The 23321-nt window shown below is 43.5% G+C and overlaps 2 protein-coding genes across 10 annotated transcripts in view; one reads left to right on the top strand and one right to left on the bottom strand.

The window, feature by feature from the left end:
* HEPHL1 (hephaestin like 1) overlaps positions 1-6277 on the bottom strand; it is a 96886-nt gene extending 90609 nt beyond the window's left edge. For 2 of the 6 annotated variants that reach the window (XM_033948478.1, XM_033948482.1), the window contains exons 1-2: positions 5958-6277; positions 691-935 (exon numbers count right to left, since the gene is read on the bottom strand). In XM_033948478.1, the coding sequence (XP_033804369.1) occupies positions 691-935; positions 5958-6127 (415 nt within the window). In that variant the 5' untranslated portion in view covers positions 6128-6277. Of the gene's footprint in view, positions 1-690; positions 936-3916; positions 4918-4955; positions 5407-5957 lie in introns of those variants that run through there. The other 4 variants (XM_033948477.1, XM_033948479.1, XM_033948481.1 and 1 more) reach the window with 4 other exon arrangements.
* Positions 6278-6977: 700 nt separating this feature from the next.
* Positions 6978-23321, top strand: part of LOC117363086 (transmembrane 4 L6 family member 1-like) — a 48800-nt gene continuing 32456 nt past the window's right edge. For 2 of the 4 annotated variants that reach the window (XM_033950353.1, XM_033950352.1), the window contains exons 1-2: positions 6978-8276; positions 20517-20704. In XM_033950353.1, coding sequence (XP_033806244.1) covers positions 7922-8276; positions 20517-20704 — 543 coding nt within the window. In that variant the 5' untranslated portion in view covers positions 6978-7921. Of the gene's footprint in view, positions 8277-15967; positions 15996-20516; positions 20705-23321 lie in introns of those variants that run through there. The other 2 variants (XM_033950355.1, XM_033950356.1) reach the window with 2 other exon arrangements.

The raw sequence follows: 23321 nt of genomic DNA, 5'->3' as shown, positions 1-23321 counted from the left end.
TAAGATAATCATACCCAAGTCACACTCCTCTTTTGTGCACAAAACTTCTTCACCCCCTAAACTGTACCATTTCCTTGGGCTTTTGCAGCCCAAATGCATGACTTTGCATTTCTTGGCATTAAATCTTAGCTGCCAAATTTCAGACCTTTCCTCAAGCTTTGCTAGGTCCTTAAACAACCAGGGCCAATCAGAGCTTCAGGCCCCTCCCCAGTGCATCCCAGGATGCACCAGGGAAGGGACAGCCCACCATTTTGAAGAGGCGGGCCTGCTGGCCGGAGGGAATAGGTATCCCTCTGGCCAGCCATCTAAGTAAGGAAAGGGGGAGAGGGCGGGGGTCTTTGAAGGCACCGGGGGAGGGAGGGGTATGCATGGCGGCGGGAGAGATGCGCTCAAGCGTGCTTTTACCACTCTCACCACTGCTCTCTTCTCTGCACAGCCACTGGCACCACCACAGGATTAAACATGTTACTTCCTGTTCGCATGTTTAAAGCTGGGGCAGCGCACAGCAGTGAGAGCAACACGACATGCTCTTGCCACAGGGAAACCACAATTCCTTGAACCATACTGGTCAAACAGTAAATCTCACTTTTCAGGATGGACCCCAGTTAGCTTCTCTGAAAACCCCGCCCTTTTCATGTCAGTTATTTTGTAGGTCACTAGCTGCCACTGTGAAGCATAATTACTTCATACCTTCAGAATCTTTTTCGTAGAAGACTCCATGTGGATGGAGAGAATATGGCCGGGAGGCAAAATTCTTCATATGAATTACTAGTTCATCATCTACTTCAGCTTTCAATAGTGGCCCAAGAAACCCAAGCCAGGATGGTTTATGAACTTCTGTAGTGTAGGCCTCATCTGTGAACTGTCTATAAATTGCCTTTTTGTAAACACGTCCTATTCTGTTTCCTTCTCTTGTCAGGAACACAGTAGCTTGTCTAAAATTGAGGGGGGAAAAAAAAGACGTTGAAACATAAATAGAATGGAAATCAGAAGCTTGGGATTAACCTAATGCCACTTTAACAAGTTACTAAGCCCATTTTTGGCTCTTTGGGTCTGTCATGGTTGATGGAGATAACTGGAACCATCATTCAGCAGTAACATTTATTACTGTAATCATTTTACTCCTGGTGGAATTCCACATACACAGAATTAACTCGGAATTCATTGCCCCCCCACCCCCACCCCAAGATGCATAGAATTCTGAACATGCTGGGCAGAATTCAGCAAAGGCACGGGCAGCAGCGACTCTGCTCATTCTCTTTTCCCCTCCAATGCTAAGCTCCTGCGGTAAGAGGAGGAGAAAGTGAACCACTGCACAGCGGGTCACTTCCTTCTCTTGTGCCAGCATATCCCAGTTGGGTCTAAGTTGGCAAAGGAGGAGGAAGTGTGCAGCAGGAGCTCAGCGGGGTTGGAGAAGAGCAGAGCTACACCATGGCTGAAAATGAGAAGGGGGTCAGAAAAAAAAAAAAAAAAGGTGAGTGTGCAATGAGGGATAAGAGCAGAGTAAACAGGTGAATGTGACATGGGGGAGGGAGCATAAACAGGCTTTCCATGCGGTATGGAGAGGGGAGGAAAGATTATGATAGCTGGGGAGATGAGGAGAAAGAATGAGAGGTTGGGGTACTGCATGCGGGAGAAGACTTTAGGGGCAAACAGAATTATGGGTCATGTTGGTTATTTAGAGGGAAACAGAACTGAATTTGGAGTGAGAGAGGGAACTGTTGAAAACTGAGAAAGGGTAGGAAAGAATTTCTGGCCTTATGATGAGGGAATTCCTACACAAAACACTGCAAATAAATTTTGCAGAATTTTAAAATATTGTGCACAGAATTTATCTAGGAATTGCATTTTGTAGTCTGAAATGAACCATGGTCCACACTTTCCAGCTGCAGGACTCAAAAAGAAGCTTTGATTATTGCACTCTAATAAAATTTTGTTCTCCAACTTTTCTCTGTGCCTGAATATTTTACATTACTCTCTTTTTCCCTCTTTCCTCCACTTCAATTTTCACCTTTCTTTTTACTTTCCATTGCTTTCTTTCCTCTTATGTGTATTTCAACTAGAGCTGCTCGATTCAGGAAAAAATTTTTTTGAGTCAATTCAGCCTATTGAATCGATTTTTCAATTCGATTTTCCTGCCCAATTGGGTATTTTTTTAAAAACATCCTGGTGGGTTGATTTTATAGTCTCTTCACCCCTTTTATAGCCTCTTCACCCCCTTTGCCCTCTCCTAACCACACTGGCGCTGTGGTGTAAACAAAACAAAGAAACAAAAAAGACTTTTCCTCTCTGTTAAATCCTAGCTCACGTTTGCGGTCTAACACCAGCTCTGGCAGGATACACGTTTCAAATCTGACATATTGTAATCACTTTTGTCTGGTCATTATTCAAATCTTGTTGATCCCAGGCTCTGGTTGTCTTCTGATAACTTGCTTGCCAGGGTCTCCTTCTTTCTTCATGCTAACCATCCATCTATCATCTCTGTCCTCCCCTTCCGTTTCCCTTCTCTCCCCCGGAGGTCTGGCATCTTTCCTTTTTTTCATCTTCCTCCACAGATCCACCCTTTCTTAACTACCCTTTCATCCAGCATCTCTCCCTCCTTCCCCACCACCCCAGGGTCCACAATCTCTCCCTTTCTGTTCCTTTCATCCCTAAATCCCATTGTCCACCATCTCTCTCCCTCTCCTCTGTTTTTAGACCCATTATTTCTTCCCCCCAAAGTCCGGCATATGCACGTCTCTTTGAACCCCCCCCTTTCCTCCCTCCCTCCGTGTACTTCTACACCAGGGCTTCCTCCCCTGAACATCTGCACCCCCCTGAAGGCTTGCACCCCACCCCTGAAAGCTAGCCTGTCTCCCCTGAAAGCTAGCCTGTCTCCCCTGAAGGCCTGCACCCCACCCCTGTAGGCCAGCCTGTCCCCCCCTGAAGGCCTACACCCCACCCCTGAAGGCCAGCCTGTCCCTTTTGAAGGCCTCTACCTCCACTAGAAGGTTGCACCCCCCCCCCCCCGAAGAACTACACCCCCTCTCCCCGGAAGGCCTGTCCCCTTTCCACAAAGGACTACACCCCCCCCACGAAGGACTACACCCCCTCCCCCCAGGACTGCGTGTTCAACTTATCTAAATTCAGCAGCCTACCCTGCAGAAGAAGATCGCCGCTGGCTCTACCAATCTTTGTAAGCTGCCATACGATGTCTCGCCCCCTTCTCTGACATCATAGAAGGGGCGGGACTGTGGCAGAGAAGACGACTCGGATATCATACTGCAGCTTACAAAGATCGGTAGAGCCAGCGGCGATTTTCTTCTGCAGGGCAGGCTGCTGAATTTTGATAAGTTGCTGCGGGGAAGCCGGCACTAGCGGGGAAGCCACTTCCCAATTGACCTTCCTCACTCGCCCTCTAAAGCAGGAGCAGCAGGCCAGCAAGAATCAGCGCTGCCACTCCTGCTTGAGGGGGGAGGGTCATTCAACGAATCATGAGGCCGATTTTTTTGCGTGGTAAATCGATTCGAATCGATTCAATCGATTGGAATCATGAATCGGGCAGCACTAATATCAACAGCTTTTTCCCTATTAAGGGGGGGGTCATTTACTAATGATCACAAACTAACAGCACAGACTATTTTATACCTATGGGCCTCTTCGAGGGCCGCAATCTAGTTGAGTTTTCAGCATTTCCCCAATGAATATGCTGGAGATCTATTTGCAAGCACTGCTTTCATTGTATGCTAATAGATCTCATGCATATTCAAGTGGAGAAATCCTGAAAACCCGACTGGATTGCAGCCCTCAAGGAGGGACTTTTGACACCCCTGTTACAGGTGACAAATGTGCTGATTTTTCTTGCCATGCTGGTGACTCTTCCAGTTCAGTCTGAATTGTCATCTAGCGAAGAATAAGCAGCTGATCAGACTTGCACCTCTGGAAAATTAAAACATCCTTCTCAGACAGGTCGTGGCGTTGGTTGTCTGTTGTGGCCGGGGTCGAGGGAGGATTTCTGCTTACTTATATCAAATTAAAGCAGGGCTTGAATTAATTTTGACTCGTGTTTCCTCGAATTATAGTCACTATAATCATATACAAACATTTAAAAGTCATATTAATAACAAAACTGCTAAGAAAATATAGATATAGCATATGGGAGTCAGTGGATGCAAAATTTCCAGGCCTTCTAGGGTTAAAGAGGTACAGGGGGAAGGGAGGGTGTGAGCATGGCATGAGGGGGGGGGGGGTGGAGAGGTGCCAGCACCCCTACCAAGATTGCGTCTGGGGCAGTACACTACCCTAGCACTGGGTAATGGGTAGTACCTCTTCCCTAACCTCAAGAAACACCTCAAAGGAAGAAAGTTTTCAAGCATTTAAGATGCTACATTAGCTGCTGACTAGTGGTTTGCACTAGCAAACCAAAATAATTTTTCCTGGATCCGTTAAAGAAGTTATAACAAAGAAATCATAAATGTGTGGAACTCAGTGGTGAATATGTAGGGTAAATAGGGTTGGGAGGTTCCCCCCCAATCCTGTAGTTTGTTGTTTTCTTTACAAAGCCAAGCACCCCCTGGTAATACAGGTGAAGAAACACGCAGGAACCTGAAAGTTAACTTAAGGGGAATGGCATAAGGCTGATGAAGATTGGCCTTGGCCTAGGGCACCCAATACTCTCACAACAGCCTGGACGTCATTGTTCTCAGTATCTCACAAAAACATGAAAATCAAATCAAACAGATCAAGCAAAGAGCAGGCAAGCATTGGGGAAAAAAAATCCCACTGGTATGACCATCCAAAAAAGGGATTTAAACGATTAGAAATAAAATAAAACATTATTAGTACCAAAGGAGAGAACTAAGAGTATGTTTATTGAGTAGATGATGTACCGCTTTATCTTACAGAAATAGAACCAACAGTGCCAAAAGTAAACTCCACAGCAACCCTGAATAATTAACTAGTTCTAGCCACATTACATTCAGTGCACGACGGAAAAGCAGCAGCAGCATCTGGAAGGAGTGAAACAATCGCATCGCCCTGCTACTGACGACACCAGACATCAGTTATGGATATTCGACCCGAACACATATAAACCTGCAGCAGCTACAGTATTGTCAAAAATCTCGCCACCTAAGAAGGAAACCCTGACAAACACGTTACAGGTTGTCTTTTCACTAGGCAAAAATGCCACATTCCCCGGCTTCCAACCCACATTGACTCGATAATCACGCGATTTTTAAACAAACACCAACGTGAAGGGGGGAAGGCGGTAAAGAACGGATCCCGCGGATCCTCGGCTCCACCGCAGGCATTTATCACTTTAGAGACCCGTCGTCTCCGTCACAAGTCCCAAATCCGCACAGGGGCGCTTTCACGTATTCCCCTTCTGCCCCCTACAAACTCGTTTCAGATATGAGCGCCCTTAGCCGGCGCTGCGCGTCACTCCCCGCTTTAACCCCCCCCCTGCGCGCATCTTCCCGCTTTAACCCCCCATCCCGCGCACTGCGCGCAACTTCCCGCTTTAACACCCCCCCCATCCCACGCACTGCGCGCGACTCCCCGCTTTAACCCCCCTCCATCCCGCGCATTATACGCGACTCTCTGCTTTAACCCCACCCCCCCTGCGCGCGATTTTCCGCTTTAACACCCCCCTGCGCGCGACTCCCCGCTTTAACTCCCTCCCCTCCCCCCCGCGACTCCCCGCTTTAACCCCTCCCCTGCGCGCGACTCCCCGCTTTAACCCCCCCTCCATCCCGTGCCCTGCGCGCGACTCTCTGCTTTAACCCCACCCCCCTGCGCGCGACTCCCCGCTTTAACCCCCTGCCCCCTTTAATCTCCCCATCCCATTTCCTGAAGGCTAGGGTAGGAGCTCGCCTTAACCCGGCGGGCAGGTCGCATGCATATAGGAGCCGCCGAGTCTCCCCCGCGAAGCGCCGGCTAGCGCTGCTTTTCTGTGCCGGGCGCCGAGGGCCACTTACTCGTCCTCCGCGAGGTCCCGGCCCGCGATGAGATTCTGGCCGCTCGGCGCATAGTCCCATTCTTCCTCCACGATGCCCAGATAGTAACTCCTGCTGGCCGGCTCTGCCGCCTGAAAGAGCAGCGCGGAGAGCAGAAGAGCCGGCGCGCAAACGGCTGCTCGGGGACCCATCGCGAACGCTGCCGGGTGGCTTCAGGGTGGACAAACTCCAGAGGTCTGCGCGACCAAAACCTCCTCCCGGCCGCCGGAGCAGCCCAGAGGAGGGGGCGGGAGTTGTTATGGTGACAGGACCTTTGTCCGAGGCTACAGGAAAAAAAAAATAAAAAATCGCGCCCTCATGTTTTGCCATTTGAGCTCAAATAAACCGGGGGGGGGGGTAGGAGGACAATCCACATTGGGAAGGGGGAGGGGTTAGGAGGACAATCCACATTGGGTTGGGGTAGGGGGTAGGAGGACAATCCACATTGGAAAATAAGGTGATCTTTTGTCATGTTACTTTTAAAGTAGGTTAACTGCAACCACCTGTGACACTCCCCCCCCCCCCGTCCGAAAAATGCCTCTGCCATAAAGACAGTGGATTTTTCTGAGGTTCATTGAGAGTAAATTGAAGTGGATAGCTAGGAAGTAGTGGGAGGAGTTGGTGCTGGAGCCCCTTTCCTAGGTGGGAGGGAGAAGATATAAAAGAAGAGTGTGAGCTAAATTCTAGACGTTTGGTGATACTATTTCTCCCGCCAGAGCCCCAGTGCTGAGGGAGACTCCTAGTACTGATTACCTGAGGGGAGAAAGTCCTAAGAGGGTTTGCTGCAGAGCAAATAGAACATAACATAGTAGATGACAGCAGATAAAGACCCGAATGGTCTATCCAGTCTGCCCAACCTGATTAAATTTAAATTTTTTAATTTTTTTCTAATTAGCTATTTCTGGGCAAGAATCCAAAGCTCTACCCGGAACTGTGCTTGGGTTCCAACTGCCGAAATCTCTGTTAAAACCTACTCCAGCCCATCTACACCTTCCCAGCCACTGAAGCCCTCCCCAGCCCATCCCCCACCAAACGGCCATACACAGACACAGACCATGCAAGTCTGCCCAGTACTGGCCTTAGTTCAATATTTAATATTATTTTCTGATTCTTGATCCTGCAAAGAGGTTCACAACGGAAAAGATCTAAGGGATTCTTTTTAGTTGCCTTACATGCACTGGAATCACCTCTGATTTTCTCCAGAATGTCAAATTTTCCACAGCTGAGCCTCGCTTGAGGCCTCTTGTTCCCCCCCCCCCTCCCCTGCTGTCCACTGTTTGCTTTTTCCTGTAGTCCTGTCTGACATTAGCATTCCTCAGGGTTCTGTCTGAGGCTTGAGTCTTGACTTTCCATTCTTCATCCATGACATGATTCAGAATTCAGCCCTATTTCTCAGTAAGCTTTTTCTACTCAAAGGTGAGGTTTTGTTTTGGTTTTCTCTGTAACTAAAATCAGTATCCTCATGCATTTTGGCCAGCTGGGTACTCCACTTTCCTCTTTTTGTCACCTCTTCATTTCATGGCAAAACATATTCACTAAGATTTAACTGAAATTTGTATCTGTTGAAGTACCTCTATGAGGTTAATACATACTGCCCACATATCTGCAAAGGCCACATTTCACGTTTACCCGTGAACTATGCACCAGTTTATAAAGTGAAAATAGGACTAGACATTGGTATCCATTTTTGGTGTGTGTACTTTTTCTGACTAAAAACGCATGCATATGTTTTTGTGGGTTTTTTTAAGTGCATCTATCCAAACCTTGCCTCCAACTCCACCCTGGTAACACCTTCCTTTTCAGTGGATAAAATCATTTGCATATTAGGAGATTTCCAAGATGACGGCGGCTGTGTGATAGCGTTACCGACTGACAAAGGAGAGAGTTGCAAATAACTTTACCTTTCTCCATAATGCCTCATACGAAGCGCATGGACTTCTTCCCCAATGCAACGCTCCATTTGGGAGTTCACTATCGCCGCTGGGTCCCATATTGCTAGAGTGCTGTCTGCTGTTTCCACGGCAGGAGGAGATGCCAAGGAACTGGACCTGGAAACATCTCTTTTGCCTCCGCTTGCTGCCCCACCGCCGTATCCTGCTCCTTTCACGGCTGAGCCGGGCGATCCCTGTGGAACTATTCTCGTGGGAGAAACCCCATTTCGAGGGGCAGACGCCGTGGGAACTTCAAAGAAGCAGAGTACGTTGGGAGCCACTGTTGAAGCTTCATCACAGCGGTTGAAAACACTGGCGGTGACTCCGGAGAACATTTGGCAGGTTCTCCAGACTCTAAATGGAACAGTCAGTAAGTATTCAAATGAAATTTCGCGACTTGTAAGTACTGTAGACGCTCTTGGTAAAAAGATAGACGGAATACAAGAGGATTTTGCTTCTGAAATAAAACAAGTTCAACTTAATGTGGAACAGCTACAAAATCTGACTACTGGGATTGTGAAGGATAAAAATGTACTGACCAGAAAAAATAGAACAGCTTGAAAACTACAACCGCAGATTAAATATGAGCTTATTGAATTTTCCAAAATTTTTGCTTATGACCCCTCTAGATCTCTTCAAAAAATATTTGATTGAAGTTTCCTTCAGAAAATTAAAATTTATTATTTACCAAAGAAGAAGGAAATAGGTTCAAATCTAGAGGGGGGGGCAATGAATTTGGCTGAAAGAAAATTTTTTAATGTATCTGACCTTCTTGAAACCAGCTTGTCAGAATCAACAGAAAGAGCCACATTATTGGTATCACTAGTTTTTGAACAAGACATTAATGCCATATTTAGAACTTATTTCTGTCAATCTCAACTATTGTTTTATGGGAAAAGGATTTGGATGTATTCTGATGTCACTCGACAAATGCAGGATCGAAGAAAATTATTCCTTGAAATGAGATCTGAAACTTTGGCATTAGGAACCACATTTTTGTTGGCATATCCCTGAAAATGTTTAATTAAATATCTTGGTTTGAAATATACATTCTGTTTACCGGAGCAATTAAGGTGACTGGAACTGTTTAGTTAGATCAGCATTTGAGATATTGGGACCTTCCGTTAAGCCAATTCTGCTCTGGGTTTCCCCAATTGCTTTACATAATATGTTGTATAATTGAAGTTCTCCTCTTCTTCCTTTGGGAAATCTTCTTTAAGTTTGTGGTCTAAGGGCTCCTTTTACGAAGGCGCGTTAGGGCCTTAATGCGCGGAATAGCGGATGTTAAAATGCCCTGCGAGCTAGCCGCTACCGCCTCCTCTTGAGCAGGCAGTGCGCTAATCCAGTGCGTGCACTAAAAACACTAGCGCACCTTCATAAAAGGAGGCCTAAGAAGGGGAAAAGTTATATGCCTAATTTTGTAAATTTAATAACTTCTTTAATTTCTTTTTTCTTTCCGCATTTCTGGAACAAGAGTATTCTTGTGTATTTGTATAAAAGCAATAAAATAATAATAATAAAAATTATATGCATATTGGCACTGCACACAAAGCCCATTTTAGTTATTAAAGCTCTGTCACCTGTGAAAATAAATCAGTTTGGAAACTGCCCTTTATGAGGGTAATTTTATTAAATTTTTCTTTGTGTAAAGTATGTTCAAAGACTTTTATAAAATTCCTGGCTGAATACATACACTGATTCTGAGTTTACCTCATTCATTATATTTAAATTTGGTCATTGTACTATTGTTATGCTGTTTATGTACTTGCTGTATACTGCTTGGATGAATCTTTTCATAAAGGTAGTTAATAAATCTCAATAAATAAAAAAATGAATATAAGAATGTAAGAATAGCCATAGTGGGTCAGACAAATGTTCCATCTAGCCTAGTATCCTGTATCCAGCAGTGCCCAATCCAAGTCACAAGTACCTGGCAGAAAACCAAATGGTAGAAACATTCCCATGCTACCAGTCCCAGGGCAGGCAGTGGCTTTCCCTCCAGGAACTTGTCCAAACCTTTTGTAACCCAGCTACACTAACCACTGTTACCACATCCTCTGGCAATGAGTTCCAAAGCATAACTATTTTGTTGAGTGGAAAAAAAATGTCCTCTTATTTGTTTTAAAGGTATTTCCATGTAACTTCCTTAATCCCGTCCTTTACAAAGCTACGCTAGCGTTTTTAGCACTGGCTGCGGCGGTAAGAACTCCGATGCTCATAGAATTCCTTTGAGCATCGGAGCTCTTACCGCCACGGCCGGCGCTAAAAACACTAGCACAGCTTTGTAAAGGAGGGGGTAAGTCTTTGTAATTATTGAAAGAGTATAAGTACACCCACTGCATATACTTATATGTACCCCATACATCGGCAGTTCTATGAATGGATACTAGAAGGAGTTGCAGTGTACCGTATGTGTGTACATCCATACACATGTCCTAATACTGCCCACATTCTCCCCGCCCTTAAAATATTTTACAAAAATTATTATTAATCGCCACCATAGAGAGGAATATATTTTATAAAGAACTATTAATTTGGGGAAAGTTAGCTCGCTTGATTAAAACAGCTCTGTAATAACAATTAAATATATAGTCAAACCTCGGTTTACGAGTAAACCGGTTTGCGAGTGTTTTGCAAGACGAGCAAAACACTCAGCAAACTTTTGACTCGTAAACCGAGCATTGACTCGATTTGCGAGCCCCCACCCGACCCGACCGCGGGAACCAACAGTATTGCTCCCCCCGAGGCCACCGGCGCTTCTATCGCCTCTTCCCCCCCTCCCCGACTGGCCATGTCCTTACCCCTACACCGCCGGTGATAAAAGTGCCTGCCGCCGGTCTGCTGCTGAGCCTTGAGCATCTGCGTATGCTCAAGGCTCAGCAGCAGACCAGCGGCAGGCACTTTTATCACCGGCAATGCACGGGTAAGGACAGGGCCAGTCGGGGAGGGGGGGGGGAAGAGGCGATAGCAGCGCCGGTGGCCTCGGGTGGAGCATGGGAGTCGGGGTGCGTCTGGCAGGAGTACGCCAGCACTTGAGAGTCCCAGCAGAGGGGGTAGTGGCATCCGGGGGGAGGGGGGGGCAGTGTCCGGGAGCGGCAGAGCCAACAGTGTCCAGTCGGGCTCTGTTGCGGCGGTGGCAGCGTTTGCTTAGCCAGCACCACCCACAGTGAGAGGCAGCCAACAGCAGCAGAGGAGGAGAATTGGAGGAGCCGCGTGGATGGGTCTGTGGCAGAGGCAGCGATGGAGGCGTCACTAATGGTAATTAAGTTTTTGGGGATGTGGAACGAATTGTTCAAGTTTCCATTATCTTCTATGGGGAAAGTTGCTTTGATATATGAGTGTTTTGGTTTAAGAGCATGCTTCTGGAACGAATTATGCTCTTAAACCAAGGTAACACTGTATATGAATATTTACTCAAGAACTAAGACTCAGAACATTTATAAGCAAACTGAAAATTTTTAATCAAGCAGGGAGGCAGTTGTTACAGATGGGACCTTTTGAGCAAAGACAATAAGATTGCACTAGACAAATGTTGCTAAAGCAGAAGGAACAATTTATCTGGATTCAAAAAGTTACTCACAATATGAATAGTCCTTAGAGCAGAGACCGCCTGGCCTAGTGAAGCAGCATGGTGATCCAGGGAGGAGAAGAATTGTAGCTTGATCCAGGCTGGTTCCCGAGGGAGAGTGAGCATCTTCTCTTCTGAGAACGGATTCCACTGTTCTAAAACTGTCCCTGTCCTTGCCCCATTCCTGCAAGCTCCGTCCTCATCTGCACAAGCCTCAAACACTTTAAAATCACAAATAGCAACATTCTAGAGCTCAGATTGTGATGTCATAATGCCTCATTCCACCAATGCCTAAGCTCCGTCCTCATCTGCACAAGCCTCAAACACTTTAAAATCACAAATAGCAACATTCTAGAGCTCAGATTGTGATGTCATAATGCCTCATTCCACCAATGCCTAAGCTCCGTCCTCATCTGCACAAGCCTCAAACACTTTAAAATCATGTGTTCGAGGCTTATGTGGTTAAGGCAGAGCTTACAGGAATGGGGCAGGGACAGGGACAGCGACAAAACTCGCGGGGACGGGACAAGTAAATTAAGTTCCTGCGGGGACAGGGAAAAAAATTTCTTCCTGTGTCATTCTCTAATGTAGCTTCCATCCATGTGACTAACATTTAGGCACAGGCGTTTATGGAAATGAAAACCAGGCCTAAATACCTGGACCTAAGTTGTGTGTGGTGCCGGTAGGGTCTAAGATCAATACAAAACACTGTTTAAAAGACATTTTAAGAGACTTCAAGATTCCTACCGGCGCTTACCCCCCCCCCCCCCGCCCCAGCCAGAATCACACCTACAGAGGCATTTTACAGTGCTTAATGCCACTCTAGGTGTGGCTGATATGGAAAGACCTCTGTAGGCATTATTCATGTCAATGGTAGGTGCCGGAAAAGTAGGCCTTGCAAACCCTAACCTGTTCCCAAAAGGCGTGATTCTCTAAACAGCGCTGTTGCATGACTGACATATGATTGGCAGCCGCTTTTTAAGGCAGCTGCTGACAATGACACCATTTAGAGCAGGGGTGTCCAACCTTTTGGCTTCCCTGGGCCCCATTGGTCGAAAATATGTTTCTTGAGCCGCACAAATGCGCAAAAGCTGCATCAAGACAGAGGAGGGAGCCGGCAAGATGGTAAACACCCAGGGGCAGCAGAGGAAAACACTTCATCGCCCTCGACCGGGGCCACACAAAATCCTTCACGGGGCAGCATGTGGCCCTCGGGCCGCTGGTTGGACACCCCTGATTTAGAGAATATGGGCCCTTGTGCTTTTAAATGGACTAAGTCCTTAATTTTGCAGTTTTGCCTTTTTAAAGATTTTTTAGTGTTTTCCAATATTTCCTCTAGAATTGCATTATACAGTAGTTTTGTATTATAAAGCATACACATTAACCCCCTCTTTTACAAAGCCTGATAGTGCGGGCAGCTGCAGTAGTTGCCTTGAAGCCCATAGGGATTTAAAGGGCTTCTTCGAAGATGCACCTCTCCTTACGAGAAGCATAGAGGGATATGGGTGACTAGAATTACACCTCTGTGTGCGGATCGCCGGACTTGATGGACCAATGGTCTGATCCGGAGATGGCAGTTCTTATGTTCGGGGCCTTTTCCATGTGGCAGCCACTAGCGTGGCTTTGTAAAAGAGGGGGTAACACATGAAAGCTTGAGCACTAAGCTTGATAAAGTATTTTCTTATATACCTCTTTTACAAAGGTGCGCTAAGCTTTTTAGTGCGCGCTAAACACTAACGCGTGCATGTTATCCTATGGATGCTTTAGCAGTTAGCACACACATTGATTTAGCATGCGCTAAATCCATGCTAAAACACTTAGCACGCCTTTGTTAAAGAGGGCCATATTGTTTAGACACAAGCTCTCATTGACATATTGTCTAATATTCATATTAGAGCAACCAGCTTGTGTTTGACAGTATAAAGTACCTACTGTAAGTAGGAACATAATTTTATTTGGAATTTAAAACTTTCATGTTTCTTATTTTTCTTTGTTGTGATTATAGATTTTTATCATACATAATGACATCCTATTCCATCATTCCCTAACGTATTACAAATACTGTATTATAATAATTTGATAATAGTGCTCAGTCATCAAACCATATCCACACCAGCAATAGTGTCTTATGATGATGGTATATTCAACATCATTGTTTTAAAATTAGTATTAGTTTATATATATATAAATTTCTCACTTATCTTTAAATATGTAGTTGATGATTCAACAGGCGGGTGAAGCTCAATAAATGATGATTTATCTTGCCCCTGTTGACGGATCCCCTGTGAAAAATCCTGTGTGCTAAATCAAAATCCCAGTCAAATCTCTTTAGTGTCCCAAATAATCCTAGTGAAATCTCTCAAAATGTCATTAAAAAATAGTTTTCCGGAGTAAATTATACGTGTATATATATAAAGTTAGCATTATCCTCTTCAATTTTATATACAAATTTTACATGGAATCTCATCTTAATATGTTTTATTATTTAATATTTTCGCAGATTTTATATAGTATGAAATGTATTTGTTTTGATTGTAGGCTCCTGAAGAAGGCACTTTTCAGGGTGCCAAAACATTTGCAGTGTTGAGTCAGTCACACTTTTTTTTGGGGGGGTGATACAGATCCCAAGTGGAAGTATCTCATTATCTCTACTATCTTGTTTAACTTGTCTCCTGTGTGGGTACCCATGCATTCTTTGGTCCCCCAATAATAATAACGTTCTCATAATAAATAAATCACATTTATTATTTGGGGGAGAAAACACAACCCTGGGTCTTCTGCCCAGGGGAACACTGCAAGGCATTCATTGCCTTCAACATCAGTGTTGCAGGACTTTGAAAAGGTAATGCACATCCGTGCCAGCCAGCCAAACCAGAGAGAAAGTTCAGCACTCTTCAGAATTCTTTCGGGAGCAAATTACTGTTTGTTTAGCGGAATTCTGTCAGTCAGCCAAGTTTCTGTGCTCTTTTAAGACTGGCTCAAAGCCAAAAAAAAAAAAAAATCACAAAGGTCCTGAGTGGTTCACTCTCGGTCTCTAGGGAATTCGAGCACTCGGATTCAGCTTGTTTAGAGTTTTTTTTGGGGGGGGAGGATCCATTTTTGCAGATTCGTGTAGCAAGGAAAGTGACTATAAATACCTAATTGTGTAAATCATAACAGAAAATACAAATTTTCATATTTTTTTGTTGGTAGCCTTATTAATTAAGGTCCTCTTTTACAAAAGCATGCTAAGCATTATAGCGCGGATTTAGCACGCGCTAAATCAACATGTGTGCTAACCACTAACGTGTCCATAGGATAACATACACGTGTTAGTGTTTAGTGCATGTTTAGTGTACGCTAATATTTAGCGCACGCTAAAAAGCTTAGCGCACCTTTGTAAAAGGGGGTAAATCAAAACTGGTATGAATATTTAGGTGTACTCCTTATAGTAAGCAGAAATTTATAGACTAAGCAGGAACTGTCTCATGTTTTGATATACAGCCCTGCATACAGTATGTCTTGTACAGTGGTCTCAAACTCAAACCCTTTGCAGGGCCACATTTTGGAATTGTAGGTACTTGAAGGACCTCAGAAAAAATAGGTAATGTCTTATTAAAGAAATGACAATTTTGCATGAGGTAAAAACTCTTTATGGTTTATAAATCTTTCCTTTTGGCTAAGTCTTAATAGTAATATTGTAATTTATAGCTATAGAGACATATGATCAAGAAACCTGGCAGGCCACGAGTTTGAGACCACTGGTCTAGTAGAAAGTAGTAGTAGTAGTAAATAAATAAATTAATCTTGATTTAAATAGTGGTGCAAGCACAAATAACAGGATTAGAGCCTGATTAACTTTCCTAAAATAGAAAAGAAACTATACCCTGAATTATGGTAATTAATCAAAGGTAGTTTAACAAGCAATATGTCTCTAATCGAAATGCTCATTTTATAATTGACAGTCACAAAATAGTTAACTGTACATTGATTTTTGAAAAAAATTGGGGATACCTTTTTTTAAAAAATTCAAAGCTGATAGGTCTCTATTTACCTAAATGACTTATTCAAAAGCATTTTTTTCCACATTCTCTAACTATAGAAGTGCAAGTTATGAGCACCAATCAATGCTCGAGGGAGCCCTCCGTTTCACTCTATTGCTTCCTCGAGAGAGTTCGTTGAGACAGTTATCATTTTATGGCCGCCACCTACAAAAACAAACCCAAATCAGTGTGCATATATAACTTGCACTTTTTGCTTAAAATTCCATGTAGTGGGGGTGCAAAATGATACCTGAAGTAAGAAGCGTTTTCTGCCTCATGATGGTTGAGAGCTTTTGCTCTCCGTTTTCTTTAGCTGGCATATCTCTGACGTTTTCTCCTCCCACAAAATTGTGTTTTATTCCATTCATTGGTTTATGTGGGGTCTACTGTGTAAACTGATTTCATTTTGGTGTGGTCATCAATATTCCACCGATTTCACGTCTTAAAGTATTACTAGAACCTTTGGGGAGCCCTACTTGGGATATAATGCAGCCTGAAGGTTAAAGTTTAATTTAATTAATTTATGTATTTGCCAGGGTTAAAATTAGGGCTGCTGATGCATTTAGGAGAGAGAACTATTGACTTGATTTGGGAAATGAAATGTGCCTGGGTTTGTTTACTGGATCAGAGGGCTAGTTTGTGGTAAAAAGACAGCAGTTGGGGTGTGGGCGATGCTGTTTGAAATGAAGGTGATGCATAGGAGCTAGTGCCGGAAAAGAACGATTGAGAGCTAAACACATTCTGATTGGCTGCACTGATCCAGGCGGGATTCTAATGACAGTTTTAAACAGTTGGGAGGGAGATATTGAAATAATTACATGGGTGGGTGGTTGCTGTCTCACTACACTTCTACCAATGCTGAATTTTAAAAGAATGTGCTGTTTAAGTAGGAAAGGTTTCCAACAAATTCAAAGTGTGCTCTGAGGGGGAGAGAGTGATACAGGTTTTTTTTTTAAATACATCCCTGCACTGGTAAGTTTATAGTTTATTTAACACGTGCTATATATACCGTTGTAACTATATAAGCTGCAAGTGTCTGACTGAGGAGGGAGCTACCACCTGGTTTAGTCTAGCTCTGGTCGAGTGAAAGGCACAGCTAAAAATATTTCCTTAAGGGCAAGTTTTTTTTTCTTTATAGGAAAGGAGTGCTGTCTTTGACCATTTCCTTGCTACTTGTAAGTGATCAATGAACACAATCATCACTGGAGTGAGGGGATTTTCTTGAATTAAGATACACAAAAATGTGTAGCAATTCCCTCTGTGTGAAATTTTAAAAAGGAAAAAAAAATGTCTTTTTCTAAGCCCAAAGCAGAACCTGAAGTTCTGAAGAGAAGTTAAACAGAACTTTGAGAGTGGATGGCTGGAGAATAATATTCTCTGGTGCCATCTGCATTTTTTTTTTAAAAATGGTGACTGCCACTGACAAAATTGTGCCCAGATATTCAATATGAGGCCATGTCTGAGTACTGGCATACCACATAAAAACCTCTAGGACGCAGTCCGCTGAAAAGCTTTGGACCTTGGATCCAACAAGGTCCATGCTTTGACAGAATGTCTTCTTCAGGGGTTCCTATGAAGTCCGTGTTGGGTCCAAACCTTTTCAGTGGACTGCATCCTAGAGATTTTTATGTGGTTTGCCAAGTTTTAATATTAATAAAGTCCATCTCAGGAACATCATTTCTCCACATTGTTTTTTGTTTCTTCTTGGATTTGTCTGTGGAGATCATTGGGTCAATTCTCTTGTTTTTGTGAGTACTGGCATTAAATATCTGAGGTTGTGCAGATGACCAGCAGTTAATCTAATCTTCCATTTGTATATCGCTCATTCCTATTCAGGCTCTAGATGACTTACAGAGAGAGGGGGGTCAGAAGAGGGCCAGAGGGAGGATTAGAGGGAGGGCCTAAATTGAGGGAAAGGAGAAGAGTGAAGTGCGTAGATTCAGTGTCGAAAGGGAAGAGTTTGCAGCTTCTTCTGGAATAAGGTGTGACTAGTTTCTTTTCTGATCGCTTCTGGTAAGTCGTTCCAAGTTTTTATGCCCAAGAATGTAAACATGGAGTGGAACACTCACCTGTAATGGAGATTTTTTTGTGGACGGCAGATTTAGTTGAATTCTATTCTATTTATGATTGTTCTAGAGGTGGAAAAACCAAAAGGAATTGACCCCAAAATATCCACAAAGAAGAAAATCCAGAAAAAAACAAAAAAAAACTCTGTGGAGTGATGATGTTCCTAAATGGACTTTATTTAAAAGTGTCAAAGTTCCAAAGGTACACTGAAATCATCCACATAAAAGCCTTAAAGAACCTAGTTCGCTAGGGATACAGGACCCAACACGGTCCGCGTTTCGACAAAAAGTCTTCCATTGCAAATGCAAGCAGTGTCTCACTTCCGGCTCACCACACAATTGTTTCCCACGTACTCACCTTTATAGGACCCCCAGGGACCCCTGAAGAAGACTTTTTGTCAAAACGCAGACCATGTTGGGTCCTGCATCCCTAGCGGACTAGGTCCTTTAAGGCTTTTATGTGGATGATTTATTTTTATGTGGATGAAATTATTTTATGTGGATGATTTCAGTATACCTTTGGAACTTTGACACTTTCAAATAAAGTCCATTTAGGAACATCGTCACTCCACAGAGTTTGTTTTTGGTTTGTTCTTGAGGTGGACCAGGCTGTTGAGAATAGTAGTGTGATGGGGGTGGCTGAGTTTCCATGGATTATGTGGTGTAAGATGCATGATATTTTGAAGTATATTCACGATGGGTTGGGTTAACTGGATAAGTGTCAATATTCAGCCCTTAGCCAATTAAGTTAAATCAACCAAAGACAGGACTGCTATTTATGCAGCCCTATTTGGCTAATTATGTAGTTAAAGGGCCAAAATCAGCATCTATCCAGTTAAGTTCTGATTCTGCTCCTGGACTGTCCATATAATACACTTCTCCCTCCGTATTCGCTGTGATAGGGGATTAACAGAACCGCAAATACAGAAAAACCACAAATAACTTTTTCATACGTTATTCGCTGTTTTCTATTAAAAACTATCATGAATATTGTGAAACTGCGAATAACATGGTGGGAGACATAGCCTGCTCTTGAAGGAGAGGCAAAGCACGTTAACCGATTTAGCGAGCGCTAACTGATTTAGCCCACGCTAAAGATTAGCACACGCTAAATGCTAAGGTGCCCATTATATTCTATGGGCGCTTTCGCATTTAGCATGCGCTAAATCAATTAGCACATACTAAATTGATTAGTGCGCCTTAGTAAAAGGACCCCTTAGTCTCTTGGTGTGGGTTCAGGATGAGTGTTGTTAATCTGGCTAAGAGGAGAGGTGCATAGAGGAGGAGAGGATCCGGCAAGGAGGAGAGGTCTGATGAATATGGAGTATCAAGAAGTTTTTCTTTCAATGTGGGAATTTTATGCTTTGTCATTACCTCTGAGAACACAAAGCTTTGCATTGAACAAGTGCCAGGATAGTAAAGAAATGGAAGAGATAGTAAAACTAAGCAGTGTGGATGAGAAGGGTGTTTTTGTCTGGTTCCAAGCAAGAGGGAGGAGGGGAGCGAGGAAGGGGGTCTAGGCCAGTGTATCACAAACTGTATGCCTCCTGAGATTTCAGGTATGCCAGGACACACTGGGGAAGAGGAAACATAGAAACATAGAAAAAGACGGCAGATAAGGGCCGCGGCCCATCTAGTCTGCCCACCCCAATAACCCTCCCCTATTTATCTCTGTGCAGAGATCCCACGTGACGATCCCATTTCTTCTTAAAATCAGGCACGCTGCTCGCATCGATCACCTGAAGTGGAAGTCTATTCCAGCGATCAGTCTATTCCAGGAAAGGTGCTGACGCCATCTGACTGTCTACAGGACATGCCTCTCGCAGTGAGAGGCATGTCCTGTTAGCAATCAACCGGCACCAGCGCCTCTCCTCTCCTGCTGGCACCCCCCCCCCCCCCCCTCACACACTGGTGGCTCAGGGCCCATTTGGAAAGCCTTCAGGCATGCACGGATGATAATGTCAAGCATGCACGGATATCGATGTGATGTCATGCATGCATGTGACATCATCACAGTGACATCCGCACACTTCCAGATGCCACAAGCCGCAGCCACTACGTTTAGTGTGCCATGGCTCGACAAAGTTTACAAGACACTGGTCTAGACAAAAGTCAAGAGGTATTGTAAGAGTATGGACTCAGCTGCTGGTGTAGGTTCCAGGAAAGGAAGGGAGAGAGAACATAGGAAATAAAATATTAAAACAATTTGGTGAAGTGATATTGGAATTTCTCTCAATCTGAGTTGGAAATATTGTTTGAGGTTAATGGTTAATTTGTATGTTGCACTCTTTAGGATGTATCAATAAAAGAGATCTAAATCAAAGGACACTGCTTAATTGTTTCCAGATGAAATACAGTATAATCTCGTTATAACAGACTCGCTTATAACGGAACCTTGCTTATAGCGGACGAGGTCCACTGGTCCCGGCCGAGCGCCATTATAAACATATAGAAAATCATTGGATATAGGGGACTCGCATATAACGGACTTTTGGATATAACGGACAAACAATTTGGTCCCCAGAGCCACTTTTAGCTGTAGTTTCATTCGGCTATAATGGACATGTAGGCTCCGCCTAAAAGGCACATGGCATGCCGGTGATATAGCATCAAAATGCAGCCCAGAAAAGAATGACAGAGTATTTTTCTTTCCAGTAGTGTTCTGGTTTGCAATGATTTTGTACCATACCAATATTTTGCTGAGTTTTGTTCTTGATGTTGCTGATATGGCTGTGCAGTGATTGTTGTTCATTGATTGAACGTTGTTTCAAATTGCCCTAAATAAAGTTTTTAAAAAATGCAACTTTGGATATAACGAACTCTGGATATAACGGACCGTTTTTCCAGGTCCCTTGAAGTCCGTTATAACGAGATTATACTGTAGTAGTAGCCCATAAATTATAACTGTCTATTTTCATGGCTAAATATTTGTAATGCTTTTTTTGTGTTTTTAGTGTTGAACTACAGCAAAATGAGCACCGGAGAGTGTACATCGTGTATTGGGTGCACGCTAACTCCACTTGGGATATGTGCCATAATGGCAAATTTCCTCCTGTTTATGCCAAATGGAAAGTTCCTAGAGCGGCACGAGATAACTGATTTTCTCTTGTATTTCCATGGCTTTTTCGGAGCTGGATTGTTGGTAAGATATTTCTTTGTGTATACAGAAATACTCATGTTGAAATGATTTTATTGTGGACTCGCCCAAAAAACCTGAGACATGTTAAAAAGCCACTTAACATAGAAACATAGAAACATAGAAATAGACGGCAGATAAGGGCCCAAGGCCCATCCAGTCTGCCCACCCTAATGTCCCTCCCCTACCTTTGCCCTGTGAATAGATCCCATGTGCCGATCCCATTTGGCCTTAAAATCAGGCACGCTGCTGGCCTCAATCACCTGTGAATCACTTAATGAATGATAGATAAAGATGTAACATGCCTGTGGAAAAAATTCCAAAGAACATGCTCATGCTACCTTCATGCATGGCAACCTATGCATTGGTTAAAAAGCAGGAGCACTTTTCCAAGGGAAAGTTAAATAGCATAATCACAAATGATGTAGGAGCTGGGAAAAATCCAAGCTAGGGCCCCGATGCTCTAAAATCGCATTTATAATCTTGTTGGTCACTGTGGTGCCGGTAAATTGTCCAATTTGAAAACAGCAATCGATGTTCAAACAACTCATGCAAATGAGTTTCACGGAGGTTGCCATAATCCCATCCAATCAGTTGTAGGAGAAAGCAACTGCCACATGCGCAGAATAGTTATGTTGAGCATCAATCATAGGCATGTCTTTTTGTAGTGCATCATTGGCACGCATCATAAGAGGGGCAGAGAACTAACAACAAACCATGCAAATGAACGCAAGATATATAAGTACAGTAAAACCTTGGTTTGCGAGCATAATTCATTCCAGAAGCGTGCTTGTAATCCAAAGCACTCGTATAGCAAAGCGAATTTCCCCTTAGGAAATAATGGAAACTCAGACAATTCGTTCCACAACCCCAAAACTTTAATACAGTTGTGATGACGTGATTTATGTAGACTGTATATACTCGTATTACAAGACTTTGCTTGTTTAGAACAGTTACTGCACTCTTGCAGAGTCAGAGAGAGAAGAATCATCGGCTCAGCTGTGATGTGTGTGTACTGTATGTACTTGTATTGCAAGACTTTGCTTGTTTAGAACAGTCACTGCACTCTTGCAGAGTCAGAGAGAGAAGAATCATCGGCTCAGCTGTGATGTGTGTATACTGTATGTACTTGTATTGCAAGACTTTGCTTGTTTAGAACAGTCACTGCACTCTTGCAGAGTCAGAGAGAGAAGAATCATCGGCTCAGCTGTGATGTGTGTATACTGTATGTACTTGTATTGCAAGACTTTGCTTGTTTAGAACAGTCACTGCACTCTTGCAGAGTCAGAGAGAGAAGAATCATCGGCTCAGCTGTGATGTGTGTATACTGTTTGTACTTGTATTGCAAGACTTTGCTTGTTTAGAACAGTCACTGCACTCTTGCAGAGTCAGAGAGAGAAGAACCATCGGCTCAGTTGTGATGTGTGTATACTGTATGTACTTGTATTGTAAGACATTGCTTGTATATCAAGTTAAACACTTGCAAACCAAGTTATGATACTTGCAATCCAAGGTTTTACTAAATGTGCTTTTTTCTACACTACTTCAGCAGGACACTTGCAGTCTGCAGCCCTAGATCAGCCAGAATATGCTTTTAATGGATGCACATGAGATGTGCTCTTTACACACACATATATTGTATGGTCCCCAATCAGAACCCAAAGTGGTGAACTGGATTAGAAACTGGTTGACGGATAGACGCCAGAGGGTGGTGGTTAATGGAATTTCCTAGGAGGAAGAAAAGGTGAGTTGTGGAGTCCCTCAGGGATTGCTGCTGGGGCCGATCCTGTTCAATACGTTTTTGAGTGACATTGCTGAAGGGTTAGAAGGAAAGGTTTGCCTTTTTGCAGATGATGCCAAGATTTGATGGAGGGAGTGGAAAACATGAAAAAGGATCTGCAAAAGTTAGAGGAATGGTCTAATATCTAGCAACTAAAATTCAATGCAAAGAAATGCAGAGTAATGCGTTTGAGGATTAGAAATTGGAAGGAGCCGTATGTGCTAGGAGGTGAGAGGCTGATATGCACAGATGGGGAGAGGGATCTTGGGGTGATAGTGTCTGAAGATCTAAAGGCAAAGAAACAGTGTGACAAGGCGGTGGCTATTACAAGAAGGATGCTAGGCTGCATCAGCATGTTGTAAATCATGCAATGATTTTAAGCAAGAAAGTTGATGGATTGGGGAGTTACTCATTGTTTGTTCTGCTTTGTTTTGGTTGTTTCATTTGGTTTGTTTTGGGCCATATAAATATATAGAAGCACTAATGTAGTTGGTGTTAAAAGTTGATAGTGGTATTTCTTTCCAGATTCCCCATGTAGGTATATGGGGGGGGGGGGGGTCTAACGGGGCTGACATTGTGTCAGCACATGCTTTATATGTTTGGTTTTAGTAACTCAGCAACAATAATATCCCCTGATGAAACGCTCAAGAAAAAGCAGAGCGTCAGGCAGTTTATGATAACAGAACCAATGTTGGATTGGCAGCTGCCACATGAGATAAGTTTTTAGAAAATCAAGAGAAAAAAGAGTAATGGGGTTTGTTTAATCACTACTTTTGGAATGTGATATTAAATTAAATACTAATACACACAATACATACACACATTTTTATAGGATGCTATACA

The sequence above is a fragment of the Geotrypetes seraphini genome, chromosome 6, assembly GCF_902459505.1.
Source record: "Geotrypetes seraphini chromosome 6, aGeoSer1.1, whole genome shotgun sequence".
In the NCBI taxonomy this organism is placed as follows: Eukaryota; Metazoa; Chordata; class Amphibia; order Gymnophiona; family Dermophiidae; genus Geotrypetes; species Geotrypetes seraphini.
The sequence above is the reverse complement of the archived record's forward strand: the minus strand, read 5'-3'. Positions and strand labels throughout refer to the sequence as shown.